At 34.6% G+C, this 18,968-nt stretch overlaps 1 protein-coding gene across 3 annotated transcripts in view; it reads right to left on the bottom strand.

The window, feature by feature from the left end:
• OXR1 (oxidation resistance 1) overlaps positions 1-18,968 on the bottom strand; it is a 446,972-nt gene that overhangs the window by 107,852 nt on the left and 320,152 nt on the right. The window contains exon 1 of one of the 3 annotated variants that reach the window (XM_063079317.1): positions 16,130-16,163. The exons of the other annotated variants lie outside the window; for them this stretch is intronic. Coding sequence (XP_062935387.1) covers positions 16,130-16,148 — 19 coding nt within the window. The 5' untranslated portion in view covers positions 16,149-16,163. Of the gene's footprint in view, positions 1-16,129; positions 16,164-18,968 lie in introns of those variants that run through there. 3 annotated transcript variants of the gene reach the window in all.

Genomic DNA, 18,968 nt, shown 5'->3' with positions numbered 1-18,968 from the left:
TAGCAGATGACATGTGAATGTGAAGTCTGCAATTACAAGTTGAAGCCATGACTTGTAAATTATTCCTTTCCTTATAATTAATTCCATGAGCACAGAGTAACTTAGAGTCAGCTTTCAAAACAAGCAAGCTCTGGCTCAGATGATCAGGGCCAAAAATAAATTTGGCAATTAGCCCAACATTGTGCTGCATTTTGCTATTTTTTTTTTTTTCTGTTCCTCTTGAGCTTGTTTTCTTAGATATCTTTCCTATGAGGCTATGAATATATTTGTTTCAGAGACAGATATATAGTCTCTTAGATTAACGATATGGAGTGTGAGATAAGAAGGCAGGACTGCCAGAGAGTACTAGGACCAAAGTAAAATAATTGAAGGGAATATTGTGAAAGTCAATTACTTTTGAAGAGTTATTTGTAAGACAGAAGAGCAGAGTAGTGCTAGTACCATAATTTTCCAGTGTTTACTATTATGCACTTTTCTGAATTATAGTACTTACATGTGGTACAAGTAAAGAACAACTAAAAATTGTATGGTAGACTATATAATTATATCTAACTGAACAAAAGGCAGCAAATATTTAAATGAAAAAAAGAGCAGTGTATAAAAAGTGCCCCCCCTTTAAGCTATTATACATCTCTCTCTCTCTCTCTCTCTCTCTCATCTATGGCACCTGGATCAGAACCAAGATCAATATACAATAAACATTAGCCAAAAAGGACAACCCATCTATTATTAGATAATAGAGCATTTCATTTGACATCTTATTTTATTTTCAGACATTTGATTGCATTTAGACTGAAATTATTGATTAAAAGCCAAACAAAAAAAGGAATTAGAATGAAACAGAGTAGCATTTTAAAAATGTGTTCAGATTTTAGGCCACAGAAGTTTTCCAAAATTCATCCTCATAAAGACAAAAGACACAGAAATTGTTTTATGTAATTAATCACTCCAATAGTGGATGACATTGCAAACCTAGGTATGTACTTCTGTGATACCACATGAAGGTAATGTCTGTTTTCATACACAGCATAAAGAACACTATGTTTTCTTCTCAGACCTTTTATTAAAGTCTGAAGGGTAGGGCTAATTAGATTGTGTTATATCTTTCTTCATTCTAAATCTTTTAGAAAGCCTTCTGTCTTCCTAACATGTATTTAAATTTAGGGAATATATCAATAACATTTTTTCAATGAGTATAGATTTTTTTTTTGTCTTCTCGTCTAGCATATAAACTAAAATATTCCCATGGTTTCTGATATTATTTCAATTTCCAAACAAGTATTTAGCAATTTCTTTTTGCACTGTATCCTGATGAGAGATATAGTAGTATATAAGGTGCTATAATAAATAGCAAAAATAGAAATTTCCTCAGAGAAGAAGACTAAAGCTTTACTGACGGGATTTTTCAGTTGGCAATATAATCTCTATGTCAGCAATGTGTTTCCCAAGTAAATTTGTTTTGAAAACCATTGAACATTTATATGTTCTTATTAGGATCAAATCTTTCTTAATAGACTGATCATGATCTTTTATGACACAATCTAGCTCATTACTGGCACACAGTAGCCGTTCAATAAATATTTGCCTAATGAATTAAGTTAATAAATAATAACATAATGCAATATTACATTTTCACTAAATGTACATACTATAATATATATATAATTACTATATAATATATATAATATATATAGTATGTATATAAATACACATATAAAATATACATACTACATAAATATTACATGTTCACTAAATGCTGTCAATCAAAACTCACACCCATAACATATTCTACATTTTACAATTTGATTTGTAACTACTTAAAAATTAAAACCACAAAAACATTTTAATAAGTTTTTTTGTGTGCCAAAGTGAGATACCTAAACAGTTCAAGGGTGAATATTTCTACCTTAATTTGGCGTTACATCCATATGCATGTAAAACAAGTTGGTTAACATCCTCACATAATGCTATCAAGAATCACTATAAAACAGTTGCAAGATTTTAGACAACCACAGGCTGCAATTGTAATATTTATACCTATCTCTATATGTGTATATATAACATCTGTTTATATTTTTATATTCATAGTCCATTTATACAGATGTGGAAATTAAGGAAATAAAAGAAAGAACTAAGATATAAGAACTTTTAATAATGACCAAAACATACAGTGTGAAGTCAGCTCTCACTTCAATCTAAGAAACTTAAAACACTTGCACGATTTCTAGGTTCTCCTTTCTGCACCTCGTCTCTCAACCACTCACAGGTTGATCTTCTTTACCTTTCATTCTTGAACGAGTATTTGACATGTATAATCAATATATTCTCCTCCAATGATCTTCGTGCCAGGTAACTGCTCCCCACCTCTTTCCTACCCTATACAGTCCCTTAAGCTTTCTCACTGCCCCCTTCACTTCCACCCAGCTGAGGCAGCAACAGAACATAGAGCTGGGTTTTGGCACTCATTGTGAAGAGCTGCTGAGTCCTAGAATTAGAAGAGTGTTAGAAATAGGGAAAGGAAGGAATATGTTCTTGATAATTCTATACGTTAAAAAAATATCCACAGTCTATTTTTAACTATTAATACAGATTTGGGTAATTAAGTTTTTCACTTTATAATCTATGTTTGGCATAGGATAGCCTCTAATAAGCATTCTCCCTTGTACCTTCCTCTTTCCTTTTGTCATAAACAGCCTACTTCCTCTTCCAGATCATTCTATGTTCTTTATATTCCTTATATGTGCACATCAGTTCTGTTGTGCCTATCACCTGAAAAAAAGCAAAACAATAACAACAACAAAAACCTCACCACAACAACACAACAACAAAGCAGACTCCACCAAAAGACTTCGTTTCAAGTTTTAGATAGGCAAAGCATTTATCATTCCTGTGCCTCAGTTTTCTTAGCTGAAAATGGTGAGGTTAGATTCAGTATTGTGAAAGTACTCTTCAGTTTCAAGATTCTATGAGTTAAGTCCATGCATACATACATGTCATTAATCTTTGCAACAACCTTGTGGGGAAGCTAAAGGAGGTTTGATGACTTGTCTACTGTTGCACACCATTTATTTCTGCTACACTACCATCTCCCCATATAAAGAGAAGACAAAGGGGGTGAAATGGGTGAGTTTTAAGAGCTCACCTGTAAATTCATAGGCAGAAGTAGGGGTTTCTCTCTTTTAACAACAGGATTGTAATTTATAGATGTATTATACTGTATTTAGAGCACATAGATTATTATTTTGTTTCACATTATTACTTTTTTCCTTCTGAGTACCAAATCTGTTTTGGACCTTGTAATTGTTGAATTTTACTGAAGGAGGAGGATCCTGCCACATAACTTTTTTAAAAAAGCAGTGTATTAAAAATAATGTTTGGGGCCGAGCCCGTGGCGCACTTGGTAGAGTGCTGCGCTGGCAGTGCGGCGACGCTCCCGCCGCGGGTTCGGATCCTATATAGGACTGACCAGTGCACTCACTGGCTGAGTGCCGGTCACGAAAAAACGACAAAAAAATAAAAAATAAAAAATAAATAAAAATAATGTTTGTTCTCTTCCTCAGCAGAATAATGATGAATAATGAATATTTATATGATTTACTCCATAATTGATAAAATGCTTTTGTGGTGATATATGCATGCTCTCTATATTTTAAGGGATAATGTAAATTATAGAAGTATTTCTGTACTGGTATTTTTGACATAATTTATATAACAACCAATAATAGCACATATGCATTAATGAGTTTTAAAATTATGCTATTAAATATGGAAAAATAGAATATGGATACTGGAAATGATAATTCAATTTGTCAGTTGTACCATCTTCCATTTTTTTCAAATTCTTCAGGGAAATGGAAGTAGTTGGATGACTAAGACCCTGGACCAGTAGTCAGAAGATCCACGCTCTATTCCTGGAACTTTCACTGACTGTCTCAGTGACCATGTGCTTATCAGTTGAACTCCTTTAAAGTTCTCCAGTGTTAGAATTTAGGAGTGTTTCCTCATTTGCCAGCCTCTCAGAAATGCTGTGAATGTTAGGTATGACTGTGTTTGCAAAATATTACAAAAGGAATCAGGAGGGAAAACAGTCTTGAATCTTAGCAGGCTTAGTATGAGGCATAGTTAGTATTTTTTTAAAAAGAATTTAAATTTTATTTCACTATTTCTAAATGCCTCTTCTTTCCTTAAACCTTGTCTCTTTCTCATATTGCAAAAAAAAAAAAAAAAAAAAAAAAAAGAAAGAAAGAAAGAAAAAAAAATCCCTTAAAGGAGAAAAAGGAATGAAGTAAAAGAGGGCAATTTTGTTGTCTTCTCTTCCTCCTTATCCTCTTAAGTCTGGCTATGCTCTTTCATAATGATCTACTTGAGTGTTAATTGAAGGGTTAGTTTAGTTAAACATTAAATGGAAGCAGGAATTCAGCATTTTTGAGAAAGGGAAGAGTCCCACATACTTTAAAATCTTCCTTAGAGTCTGGTTAATTCCTTCAGTAGTTCAAGTATTGTTGAGTGCTGCACTTGATGCTAAGCTCTGAGGATACAAAGACAGTGTATATATAGTGCCTGAGCACAAGGAACTGCCAAGAGATCAGAGGCATTAGATAAAATTATTACAGAACAGTGTGGTGAGCGTGAAGATGGAACAGGACAGCAGAGAGGAGACTGGGGCATCCAGAAGGAGTCAAAGAAGTGGCATATCAGCTAACCTTTGTGGGCAAGGGAAACAAGAAAAACATGTCATTTTCCAAATACTGTAAGTTTTATAGTAATGGGTTTTTAAAAAATGAATATTTAATCAAATGGAATTGTACACCAGGCAATATGCCAGGCAGCAGTAAAGTCTATAAAAGCATCAATTTGGGAGTTGGATAGATAAAATTACAACTCTATTTCTATCTATAGGTGTGACCTTGGGCAAGTAGCCTGACCTCTCAAAATCTGTTTTGTCATTTACAGAATGGAGATTATAACAGCATGTGGGCCTTATAGGGTTGTATGAAGACTAAATAAGAGAATACACATAAGCACCCAGCCCAGTCCTTTGCACCTGGTAAGATAGTAAGGACTAAATAAACGCTAGATACTATTAAGTTCTCTATACACATTTTCTCACCAAACCGTTACAGCAATCCAGTGGATAGGCATTTCTAACATCAGCTTATGCAAAGAGGATATAGAGGACAGGAGATGCCAGGAATATAGGTTACAAACCATGAAAGACTGTGTCTGCCATGACAAGGAGTTTGAACTATATATAGTAGGCAGTAGAAAATCACTGAGGATTTTTAGAAGAAAGAACCAATGCGTTCTATGTTCTAGAAAGATCATTAAAATGGCAGTGTGGAAAATGGATTAGAAGGTCAGGGAGAAAGAAGAACGTTAAGAGTAGAATTGGGGATTCCTTGTAGTAAATCACTCTGTGTAATATTAAGTATGGGAAATCTTCTTTTAAGTGCCACACTACAGAGCTGCCAAAGAAGAGAAGGCTGGTGGATCCCGCATGCCTCCAACCTCCACCTCTTCCGAAAATCATCCTAACATGGCAAAAGCTTTAGGACTCATCTCCAAAATGATTAATTCTTCCAACTATGACCCCACCAGCAATGGGCGTCTTTTTAGATTGGTTTTCTTTACTACTAAGTAGCATGAGGTTTTAATCATCTCTGAAAAGGAAATAAATTCCCTGCTGGAAATGGAAGAACTAAATGTCAATATGATTATTTCTTGGCTGCAGGGGAGAACTAGAAAGAAGATGCCCTAAAAGCATCTGGGTAGTTTGGTAGCTTAATCATTTTTGTCATCTTCATTTGTTGATGATATCATGATCACTAATCTACATTGATTTGTGAGCACAGTAGAGTTGATATAAAGCACAAATATAGGCTATCTCACTTTACCATTGTTTTACCACCAAATACATAGTGTTTCATCTTTTTCTATTTCAAAACGCTGATTTTCCTTATCCCAACAGCATTTAGTATTTCCACTATATAAAACAGTAATCTCTTTCCACTGTTTTTGCTGGAGAGTCTCAGTAGTAAAATGTATACTTTGAAAGAGCAAAGAATGCAAAGAGAGTTTCAAACATGTTGCATGCTACTCTTTTCTCTTAATACTTGAAGCTAGATAATTCAGAAGAACTGCTCCCTCTTACTTATGTACCAACATCTGAATATACACCACAAGAAATCTATGAGAAGCTAAGTTTTCTTCCAAAATATCTCCATTTCTACACTGCATTTTTCCCCTTCTACATGTGCTTCTGATCCAATTTTGCTTAACAGGGCATACTTTTTTACATTGATTTCAGTTGTTTGCATAACATGCATGTACTTTCAGATACATGTTGTTGATGATATCAGAGGTAACTATCTGGAGAAAAGCATCAAGACATAGAAGAGAAAATGAGTCTAAACATTTTATATCTTTCAGGAATTTTTTTTTTTTTTTTTTTGGCTGCTGGACAGTATGGGGATCTAAACTCTTAACCATGGTGTTATCAGCACCACCTTCTACTGAGTGAGCTAATTGGCCAGCCCTAGCATTTGCAATTTTTAAATAACACACACAAAAATATGCTAGCCTTTTAAAAAAGTTCTCAAGCACACTGAAATCATAATGTGTTTAAAATGTTATTTTCATATGTATTTTTAAATGGGTTTGAAATATTTATATGATGAAAATTATAAGCTGTAAAATGTCCTGAGGAATTTTTGAAATTATTAAATATTAAATTTATTTACTGTGTTTGGAACTGAGAAAAAGTATCACAACACTAGTAAATAATAACCCTGAAATCTTTTCCTCAAGTTTAAGACCTGGTGGTATTTTTTTTTCTTTTAAATTATTTCAAGGATCTACAATGATAAACAGCAATCCAACTTTGAGACTTAGCAGAAAAGTGAAGAAATTTTTAAAAAGACATTCTTAAACACTTTTCTCAAGTATAATAAATGTGTAAGAGTTAAAAAAAAAAACACAATTAAGAAAATGAGCTACTTTTAAAGTAAAAAAATGTAAAACAAAGATTTAAATATCCAGAAAGAGAATGTGTTAAGAAACCAGGAGATCAAAGCAGAAATAAGTAAATTAATACAAAAATATGGGCTGGCCCATGGCTCACTCAGGAGAGTGCGGTGCTGATAACACCAAGGCCCTGGGTTCAGATCCCATATATGGATGGTCGGTTCGCTCACTGGCTGAGTGTGGTGCTGACAAAAATATAAAAAGAACTAAATTAAAAGGGAAAAGCCACCAAACTTCAATCAAGACCATGTCATACAGAAAATAACATTTAGAAATCAACTGAAATTATCAAAACAATAAGCAAAAAAGAGGGAGGACTAGTTTAAAAAAAAAATTCCAAAAATACCTTAATTTTTATCATTTTCAAAAGATAAAAATAGTTTTTTTTAAGTTAATGGTTTGAAGCAGTTAATAATATACCTCTACATAATATGCTATTTTTGAAAAAATTTTTTAAAATAACATGCGATTGGCTATATAACCCTGGTTTGCCTATAAAAAGTGGGTCTGATAGCTTCAACACTGGGATATTTCTAATATGCCTAGGCTGTTTTTTGAATTTTAAAAATTGTTTGTTTATTTCCTTGTAAGAATTTATGCTATAAAACACACACACACACACAGACACACACAACAAATAAAATCTGGAACAGAGTAACAGTACTTTTTTTTTTTTTAACATAGTACTTCTTTGTAGAAAATATATATTTTAATTTAATAACTTTTTAATTTTGAAAATTATAGATAGTTTAGTATTTGAAAAGATAAGTCAAAAGAGCAAATTTTAAGCATGTAGAAGAGAAACTGTATGCATTAAATATAACTGGAGTTTCTACACACTGTTACAAATAATCTAATATCCTTTTATGACAGTAAACCTATGAAAAATAGAAGAAAAATAACTATAGCTCATTTCTTTGAATTTTTAGGTGCTATCACATGGGATGTCATTTCAACAAGATAAGGAAACATTATTGATCACATAGTGCAGACAAACCCAGGTGACTAAGGTGGTTGAGTTAAGAACCCTAAACTAGCTTCACCCGAGTTCAGGTTGTCAACATCCCTTACCTGGCCTATTCTGTCCTGTTGTCTTCAAATTCATGTTCCAAAGTGAGTTACTTAAAACTTAAACCTTACAGTGAACATTTTATAATACATAAGTGAGTGAACATCATTTGATGCATATGAATGTTAAAACTTCAATCTGACAGTAAACAACACACGATGCATGAACTAGCCACCTAGCAGAATCAGAGTCGCCAGAGTGTAGCATCTTGCTTTACACCCATGTGCTATAAGAATAAACTAAGGTTACCTGTCCTTTTATTCGTTGTAGCAATTCTTTTCCTTTTCCATTTTTGAGCAATGATGCACCCTTAGTTATATCAAAGCCACGAGTTCATTTCAAACCTGAGCTAAAAGACAGTTTAACTTTTTGACAATTTTAATTAAGCATGAGGAATCAGAATATGTGTGTGTGTGGTGGGGGTGGGGAGTTGAGTGGGGTTGTAGGCATTGAAGGATTTTTTTTTTTTTTTTGATGGCTGGCCAGGATGGGGATCCGAACCCTTGACCCCGGTGTTATACTTTTAAGGCATTTTAAAGCAACTTGTATAACATTTATGTACCACAGTTTCCTTACCTGTAAAATGGAAATAGTGTTAGCCCTGCATACTTTACAGGGATGTCATGTTATGAAACTTTAAGTAAAATGAGATTGTATATTAAAAGTTTTTATAAATTATGCAGTGCACAGCAAGTTCAAGTTATTTTCTATTATAAATAATAGTAGATTTATAATTGGGACACCCTTAAACAACAATTCCAGTGCTCGCAGGCATAAATGAAAGTCAGTTCTGAGTGTACATCCAGTTCTTAGCTAACTCTGACACCTCATTTTGTACTCCTGTCACTCTGTCCGGTCACACTGGTATTCCTTCTGTTCTTTCAACAAAGCAAATTCATTTCCACCTCCAGGCTTTTCTCTTTACCAGGTTAGCTACTGTCCTGGGTCCTTGTATGGCTGCCTTCTTCTCATCATCTGGGTTTCAACCTTAATGATACCTTCTCAGAGATGCTCCCATCATTATCTAACCTAATTGAACCACAGCCCTGCCCTACTCCAGTCTCAGGTGATCACATTATTATTTTCTTCTTTCCGTTTATTATCTAAATATCTCATTTATTTTTTACTTGCTTACTGATGAATGACCATCATATAAGGGCACTATGCCCTCTTAATGAAGGACCTGAGTGACCAAGCAGTCTGTCACTGAAGCTAGATTGTACTGCCAATGGCTTGGATTTCAGGAAGTTCAGAATGACCTTGTCAAATGAGGTGAATGATCAGCTGAAAATCTGACTTTCAGAGGAATGAGGTGGAGTAAGGAAAAACACACTGAGCAGACTCAGGATAAATGTCATTTTTTTTATTGTGCTGTTAAGTGTAGGAAGTTGGAGTTGCCTAATATGTTAACCAAAAAAAAAAAAAAAAAAAAGAATTGGAAGATAGAATTTTTTGTTCTTGTTAGTCAGTTCCCCACAACCTAAATCCTATGAAAAAAACCAGATTGAGGTAGCCTGTGACAATTTTCTATATCATGCATTCAGGTAAGTAATAATGTCCTTTTACAAGTTAAATTTTAACACATCCTTCCAATAACTGATTTGCCTGAAATTTCTATTCTGTAGCATATAAAATGTTATTTAAAAATCCTCTCCCTTAGTTAGTACTATCCTCTAAGGCAAAATTGTGAGGTTAGGTCACATTTGTCTTTGGCATTCACCCACTTCCTCTTTCAGAAACTATTTTTTCACTCTTGAGTCCTTCAATCCCTTTCTAGCACAATTACTTAACCTACCCCTCAACTCACTCTCCAAGACCCTGCTGTTAGCTGCCAGCAGATTTCTATTTGGTGTTTCTTCTTCTAAATTCCAATTTAGTATAGTACATAATACTAATTGTGACATTTAAGAAAAACATAATTTTAATTGTCTAAGTATGTGTCTGTTTCTCTAATTACATTCCACTTACATTACCAGATATACAGTCCCAGTGCCTACTTATTGCAGAACATAGTAGGCATTGAATAAATGTTTTCATTTTGTATTTTTCCTTAGTGATAACTTTTTCACCATTGTGCATATGTTACTTTATTATTACTATTTGAATGTCGACATCGGTGGGATTAGGGTCATTTGGTTTTTAAAATATTTTTCTATGTAAAAAAGCTCATACTTTGTTTTCTAGGAAAAGAAATTAAATAGTGATGGGGGAAAGAAGCTTTGCTATATCTGACTGTGCTGTCTAACCCAGACAACACCACATTTTTTCATAACTGGAAAGAAAGCATATTGAAGAAAATCCCAGAGAGCAGATAAATTTATGTAGCTCCCTTGTTCTGATTAATTTACTCAGTCACTGAATAGGTAGCCATACCGCAAAGTGAGCACAAACTATAGAGCCTGGATTTTGAAATCTGGCTCTGACACTTGCTTAGCTTGTTTGATCTTGAATCAATTTCTTAATCTTTCTGTTCCTTACCTTACTCATTTGTAAAATGGGGGTAATAACTGTATCTAATGAATAGGGTTGATCTGAGGATATATTCAGCAAATATTTCTGGGGTGTACTACTTACCAGGCCCTGCTCTTGGTTCAAGGGATTGAATATGAAAAAAAAAAGACCAAAATTCCTTCTTCATAAAGTTTGCATTCCAGTAAGCAAATAAATATATGCACACATATACATATGTGTTAGTGATGAGTGCTAAGGAGGAAAAAAAAAACAGAGAAGAGTGTATATCAACTGTTGAGGGGTTAGGGGATTTGAAGTTTTACATACGGTGGTCAGGGAAAGGCTTACTGAAAATGCAGCTTCTTAATAAAGACCTGAAGAAAGCAAGGGAGCTGGTCATGTCGATCTCTAAGGGAAAGGCCTTTAAGGTAGACAGAACGGTAATTGCAATGGCCTTGAGAAAGAAGCATGTCTGGTGTGTTCAAGGAACAGCAAAAAGGCCAGTGTATTTACAGTGCAGTAATGAATGGGGGACATATAGGAAATAAGGTCCGTGTGTGTGTGTGTGTGTGTGTGTGTGTGTGTGTGTGTGTGTGTGTGTGGTGGCAGGTGATAGGGCCCTTGGGCCATGATTAGGATTTAGCTTGGCTTTTACTCAGACAGGGGGCCCATAAAGTAGTTGGGCAAAGGAGCGACCAGATGAAATTCATGTTTTAACCACATTCCTCCAGCTGCCTTAATGAAAACTGACTGGTGTTGGGGTGAGGAGCAAGGGCAGAGCCAGGGAGACCAGTTTGGAGGCTATTGCCACAAGGAAATTAAAAGATGATGGTTTTTGGATCAAGGAGGAAGCAATGCAGGTGTTAAGAGCTGGAGAGATTCTGGATTTATTCTGAGAATAGAACCAACAAGAACTATGAGCGGAATGGACGCATGGTGCTAGAGAAAAAGGAGTCTAGAATTGTACCAATGTTTCTGGCCTAAACACAAGAAAAATGGTTAATGCTTCCATTAGCTGAAATGCTAATACAGCTTTATGTATGAAAAATATATTATATATATTATTATATATTAAATATATATATTAAAATATATTAAAAATATAAAAATATATTATTATGCTAAACTGTATTAACATGTTAATTATTTAATGCATGTAAACACTTAGTATACTTAACGTCAAGTAAGCCTGATGTGTTTGCTGTTGTTAATAATAAATTGAGATGGAGAAATTTTTTAAACCCAAATATATTAGGGTACTTCAAAAAATTCATAGAAAAATAGAATTAAAAGATAACACAAAGCTTTCCATAAACTTTTTGAAGTATTCTCATATTATTAAATGGGAAAATGTTCATTTTAGAGTCACAATTTTTGGTTTCTGGAAATAAAGTGACAAATAAGATATTGAGAGTTTCCACTGGCATGGAGTATAGGAGAGAAACAGGATTTTTGAGTAACAAGTAAGAATTCCCTCTTCTTCAATTCCCCTTTTCACCTCCACATGCCTTTAATACAGCATTTCTTTTCTTTGCTTCTGCTTCTTGAAAAGTATCCCTAGCCTCCACAACAACACACATACCAAACATGTTACTTTTTAAAAAATAATCTTGTTTTTTATAATCATGATAACAATGGAATTTATATTCAATAGTACTATTTAAGGGCCACTGAAATACACTGTGTTTTGAAGATAAAATGGCTTTTTTTTTTTTTTTACTCTTCTTTTATGTTCTTGAAACTGTGGAAGTCAATACAATAAAAGATAAGTATTACGCCATGCTCAAATACATACAAATGTCTTAACCAGTTGTTTTTCAAAAAGGACTTTGAGGACTGCAGTTTCTACACAGTGGTACTTATGTTCTTCTATGAAATTTATTTTTTATTGGCAGGTTGTAAGATGAAATTTCAAGCTGAAGGTAGCTGAAGTTTTCCTTATGGCAGGAAAAGGGTCCTGCCTATGGAAGTAGCTATGTGACTGATATCATTTGGCTCAATTAATTTTGTACTATTTTCCCTTCAAGAACATTTGGAACCAGAGAGTAAGGCCTTCTCACAATTACTATGACACTTGTGGAATTTTTTCTAGTGGGCATTAGCTTATACCTATAACTCTCTGTGGGTGAGAACGTTCTATTAAAATGTATGTTCAGGTACAGTTTCTATTTCAGCTTAAGTCTTTATGTATAACAGAGGACCCAACAAATAAACAATAAGGTAAGTTCTGGTTGCTTTGACTAAGCAACTAAAACAAACACCTGAAGAATGCTAATTGCTTGCATGCCCCCCAACTCCCATGTTTTCCCTCTGGAAGTGAGGAGTTAGGCAAAATCTCTTTGCTGTAAAATTATTCCAAGAGTCAAAGTATCTGGGATAAAACCTATCTTGATATATTAAACTATAAGTGTGTACCTTGTTCTGAGGTTTTTGGTGATGCAAAATCCACTGTTAAATATGTCAGATTTGCTTAACATTGGGGGATCTCAGTAATCTCTCTTATTTTTAATGTCATGGAGGTGCTGGTGGGTATGATTTGCTAATTCAATAAAGGATACAGGTTCTCAGAGAATGGCAGGCATTCAGCAATGGGATTCAGAATAGATAGGACTCTGATATGTGGGAAATTCTCTAAAGATAGATGTCATGATTCTCTTTTTAATTCAGACCGTTAGTTGGGTCATATCATCACTTCCAATGATAATTAAAAATGCAAAATTTCTTCTCCTTTGCTTGAAATGAATTATATAATTTCTCTTTCTTTCCTCTCTCCAACTTTCTATTCATACATAAGCTTGTCTAATAATGTTAGTTTAATGTTGATCCTTAAAATATTTATAATCAAATAGTATTTCATGGTTTTTAGAAAGTGTTCTCATACACATTTCATTTTCAATATTTTTACTGGCGCAATGTTTTTTACAAATTGTCCTAACAATCCTATGATGAAGAAATTATTCATATCCTCCCTATTCTTTATATTCCATAATTTGAAGCTCTGAGAATAATTATCGGATTGCTAAATATAAATAGTTTTAAGGAGCAGAACCATAACTTGAGCCTAAATCTTTAGTTTAAAAAACTTGTACCCTTTCCATTTTTTTAGTTTCATGTTGGTAATGAAACCAGTAATAAAATTCTCTGAGTATTTTCCAGGGTGTTCAGTCAAGACAGTTGACCCAAGAGCAGGTAGAACCACAATACAAGGGAGCCAGGGAGCCAGAGAGCCAGAGTGGAGGACAGTAGTGAGGAGAGACCAAAACTGGCCACTGATAAGCTACATAAGAAAAAAAGAATACTCTTACAAAGTTTGAATGTGAAATGCACAGCCTTCACCATATTCTATTATGTATACTTTTTACTGTTGTATTTCATCAAATCCAAGATACCATCAATTGTGAGATGCATCATTAAGAAAGACAGATTAAAAAAAAAAAACCTGCCAATAAACCACAATACACCATTGATCATAAGATGCTCTTAGATTTTAAAAAGTTAAAATGTGGAAAAAGGTGCACCTTAGAATGAAGGAAATATAGAACTAGTAGCTGCAGAGAGTATAAAAATTCTCAAAATCAGTCATAATACAACCTTACCAGACAATCAATAAGCATTTATTAAGTGCCTATGGATGGGTACAAAGAAATAAAATGAATAATGCAGATGAAGAGGCTTAAGTGCTACACATGAAATATTCATTGCTATCCTTCAGTTTCACATTGATGACTGCTGTTGAAGAAAACAAATCCACTTGTGCAAAAAGATTCCTGAGTGTGCATGAGGCATAGGAGGGAGGAGTAGGGAGTAAAGAGGAGAAAGTAGTGCGGGGAGGGGAGGATGGGTGGAGAGGTAGGAAGGACGGGAGGGGGAATCTAACAGGAGCAAGTGCTTTACTGAAATTCGCAAGTGGTCTGAATCCCGTCCACACCGAATTTCCTGATCTTATAAAATATAAATGCTGCCCTGTATATGAAATGATACTTTAAAATATCAGCTTTGAAAAGGGCTTCATACATTTTTATAACAGCTATAAATTTCATGGCTCATACTGAAGATTTTTTCATTCTTGTGTATGTTTTAAACCATGATGATAATTTTAATGCCTCCCAGATTTGAACTACATATACTTGTGTTGTGTGTGTGTGTGTGTGTGTGTGTGTGTAACATGATGAACTAACTAAATGTAATTGATTAAATTTTTGGCATTGCTTAGAAATTAAAATTTGTTATGACTGGTTTACAACTTCCCCAATGAGTTTTAGAATTGGTGATGAAAATTTAAGAAGCTGTTTGAGCTAAAACCAAATACCTAAATATTTTACTTGGGAATTTTGTGTATACTTTGATTAGCATCACAGTATCTATGTGCTGAACTGAAAAAATACAATTAGATTGTTTATTTCTAATTAAAAACATCTCTGTTTCTGCAATGAGAACTTCGTAAATAAGTTGCCTTATGATGTGAAATAATTGCTTTTGAAATTATCCAAATAAAAAAAAAGATACTCAACCTTTTAGCTGTGCATTATGCTCATAAATTTATTACTAATTTGAAAGGGATAATATCCTGCAACATCATTAAACTTCATAACTAAGTGGTAAACTATATTATACACTCTGATGCTGTCGCATAGTTGCTTGTGATTGAGAAGAAACTAACTAGTAATGATAATTACTTCTTGTGAAAGGCAAAGGTATAAATAAATAATAATGCAGAGCAATTTCATTTTTAAAAGCCAGTAATGAATTCTATCTGCTGCATGCCATTAAAAATCAAAGAGATTACTTACACACTTGAGTTCTTTTTATATCTTTATTCCTTCCATTTAAAAGTACAGATTGATCTATCAATGATAATGTTATTTGGGCTTGTTTGACCAAAACTTAAAAAAAAAAATTTAAAAAAAGGAAAAAACACTCATCTACTCTCCTCATTTCTCCAGGGCCTAGAGAACTTAAAGTAATAAAAGGCTAAAGGAAAACAAAGACATTTAAGCAAATTTTTAAGAGGCTGGTTAGGAGAGCCTTAATAAAATATAAACCCAGAATGCAGTGGTGATAAATGCAAGAGCATGTGACTTGATCACTATCATAATCTCAGTTATGCACAATTTTTCAGTTAAGGGCCTGAGAAGGCAATATGAAAATCTTAAAGATAAATGTTTTCCTGTGAACAAACTTAAAAAAAGTCACTTATGACTTGTTACAAATGTCCGTTGGACATGAAACAGACTCAAAATCACTATGTCTGAATCTATTTCTTGGAGCACCTCCTTATAGAATCAAAATTAGCAGCAGAGCCTACAGGAAATCATAGAGAAATAATGTACATACATATTTTAAAGTCTTTTTTAAAAACATATTCTATTTAGATTTAGTATTTTGACAGAGTTTACTCCCTCCCCACCTCCCCCACCAAACATTCCCTTTCTGGAGTCAGTAACTATAGAACCTCCAAGGGCATCGTCATAGATCCACACAGCTCATCTAGAATTTTGAAAATATAACATGAAGTAAGCCCTCTAACATCTGCCTTATGTGACTTTCCAAAATGACTTGTTTAAAGCTGAGAGCACTTACACATACCTTTACGTGGGCAGAACATTTCTGAGGTCCTCCTTTCAAACCTTGATCAGCCAGCAATACACTGCTTTCAAGAAGGAGACGGGAATTTTGGTTCCTGTGCTGCCCTGGGGAATACAACACTTCCTTTCTGGGAGAGTGCCCTCTCCTCCTACCCGGTTCCCTGACCCCTGGTGGCAGTGTGCAAGATGCAGAGGTTTCTGTTTCTGCTCACAGGAAACCCACTGTACCCGCCCCATGACTGTGGACTTGCTCTTGGCTCACTGCACCTTTTGGACACAGTGCCAGCATGCTCTGCATGATATGTTGCTAAGTTGACCCCATAAAGTCTTTCATGGAGTGAGATAACAGAACTCGGTGTCTAACTTCTGCATGGTTTCTTATCATAAAGTAAATGAATGACATGGGCACCTTTAACAAATCTCTACTATACAGTCCTATTAGCATTAACAGGCAGTGGATCTGATAAACTGGGTACTAACCAGACTGGCATTTTATACCTTTATAGATATTTAAATACAGCTAGACATTGTCAGAACATAAGTTTAAGGGTTTTCTTTCTTTTTTTTTTTAAGTTTATTAATACTATTTTATTACATTCTATGATGTTGTTGTGGAGCAGTTAGGGGTGAGGGGGAGAGGGGAAGGGGGAGGACATAAGGTGGGAGAAGGAGGAAGGAGGAGGGGCGGGGTTGAGGGCTCGGTGCTTGACCTCGGTGTCATAAACACTGCTCTAACCAACTGAGCAAACTGGCCAGCCCAGAACATAAGTTTGATTTCTTTTCCCCCCTCAGGACCTTCAACGGAATCATCTTGACATAGTTCACACTGCACTGCATTATAATTACTTATTTCTGTAGTTTTTTTTTTTTTTCTTTCCTTCCTATTAGGACAAAGAGTCCACACCTATCATAGTGCTGAACACTTAGTAACTGAATTAATGGTGACAGTAATAATAACTCTCTTCTTCCTATTTGATCTATTTAATCCACATTCCCTGTTAGCCTGTCAGAAGCAAATGGCAGCCTCTATAGCCTGGCTCTTTCTGACTTGCTGCTCACGTCCTTAAACTTTAGTATCCTGGAAAAGATTTTGGTGGATGTTTCCATTTTATTCTCCCATCATCACATTTTAATGAGATCTTTTTAATAACAACTCACTGAGATATACACATATTGTAATACTATATCTTATTTGGGGGCAGGGATCACAACCATTGGTTTTACAAAATGTCAACTCAGTAGGAAAGTTCCTTGAAAATCTGAGAACTACTGGATGCCAAAAAAAGGTGGACTTCAGGGGTAGGTTAAAAACATATACAAGTTATCAAAACCTGTGTGCAAAGTTAGTACATTCTAATAAAATGACAATGATCATAAAGAAAATGGAGTTCATGTTACCACCAGTTCATAACACCGATGCTCTATGTAACAGTAATAATACCAAGATCTTGAATGTAATACAGAGCTTATGGTCTGATAGCTCCATAAGAAGCTACTCATTGACTAGTAAAATACATGAACAAGTCAAGATGTTTTTAGAAGGAAATGGTATAAACTGGCAATATGATTCATTCCTAAATGAAAATTTATGATGTCTAATCTTCTCTATGGAGCTATATTTGCATCCACTACAGACTTTATGTGACTCCTTTAAGAGTTCCAGTAGTATTAAATGCTATTAAATAAATAAGTAATCTACGTAAAACTTCTAGTGAAGTTCCTGGCACTCTGCTATAAGTAGGTGTTTAATAGGTATTAATTTCCATTCCCTTCCTTAATGACACGTCTGGCTTATTCCAGTCCTAGATACCATCCTACTACATTAAAGAATCCTAATGACAACAGTGCCTTACATATGCATAATGCTTTACCATTTACAATGTGCTTCAACTAGTATTCTCCTGTTATGTATACAATAACTCTGGAATACATTGCTTATTCTCAAAGTTTTACTGAGCTATCTGTGTATAGAAGTTAATGACAGAATGTTTCCCTGCATCTTCATATGGTGAGCAAAAGAGAGGACAGAAGTGTTTTGAAGATGTCCTGATGTTCATCTTCAAATAATTCAGCATAGCTGTAAGACTCCTAAGGAACAACAGCAGCAGGTAGAGAGCAGGAATGAATTGACTCTTTTTTAAAACAAGACTTCTGTAAGACCAATGCACTACTGTGGTCTTTCTTTCCTTCCTTCCTTTCTCTCTTAGCTCCCACATATGGGGAGGGAATATTCCTAGGGCTACAAAGTGGTGGGGTGGGGAAGAGGGAGGGGGAGGGAGGGAGGTTGGCGGACAATTGGGTGGGGGACACAGAGTACACAAGTAATGTCTGGTAGTGGGTATGCCCCCAGTATGAATCTGGCCCTCACATCACGGGCATGAGGGGTGACAATTAGCTTTGTATTAATGAATATTCATAATAAATAAATAGATTTAAAAATAATAATAAAAAAATAAATAAAGCAAGACTTCATGTTACAAGAAGAAAACTCACACACACAAAAGCAACACCCCAAATAAAACATATACATGTATGGTTTTCAGCATCTGCAGAATATGCAAAGGTGGGGGCTGGCTTTTTACATATTTGCATCTCACATAGATGGTGATACTAACCATATTTGCATTGTATTTTAATGTGAGTAAGAGAACTATAAAACCACACATATACACACACGTGTGCATGTCAAACACCTGTGGGCTGGTCATATGACATTACCTATGTAAGTAAATATCTATATCTATATATGGGCCATATCTACACATGATACATATTGCTCAATAGTTAGTCATTTGTTCTTTCTTATTTGCTCTCATTAGGAATCTGATAAGAACTATACT

This window comes from Cynocephalus volans, chromosome 15 (assembly GCF_027409185.1).
Source record: "Cynocephalus volans isolate mCynVol1 chromosome 15, mCynVol1.pri, whole genome shotgun sequence".
Lineage (NCBI taxonomy): Eukaryota > Metazoa > Chordata > Mammalia > Dermoptera > Cynocephalidae > Cynocephalus > Cynocephalus volans.
This window is presented reverse-complemented; position numbering and strand designations above follow the sequence as displayed.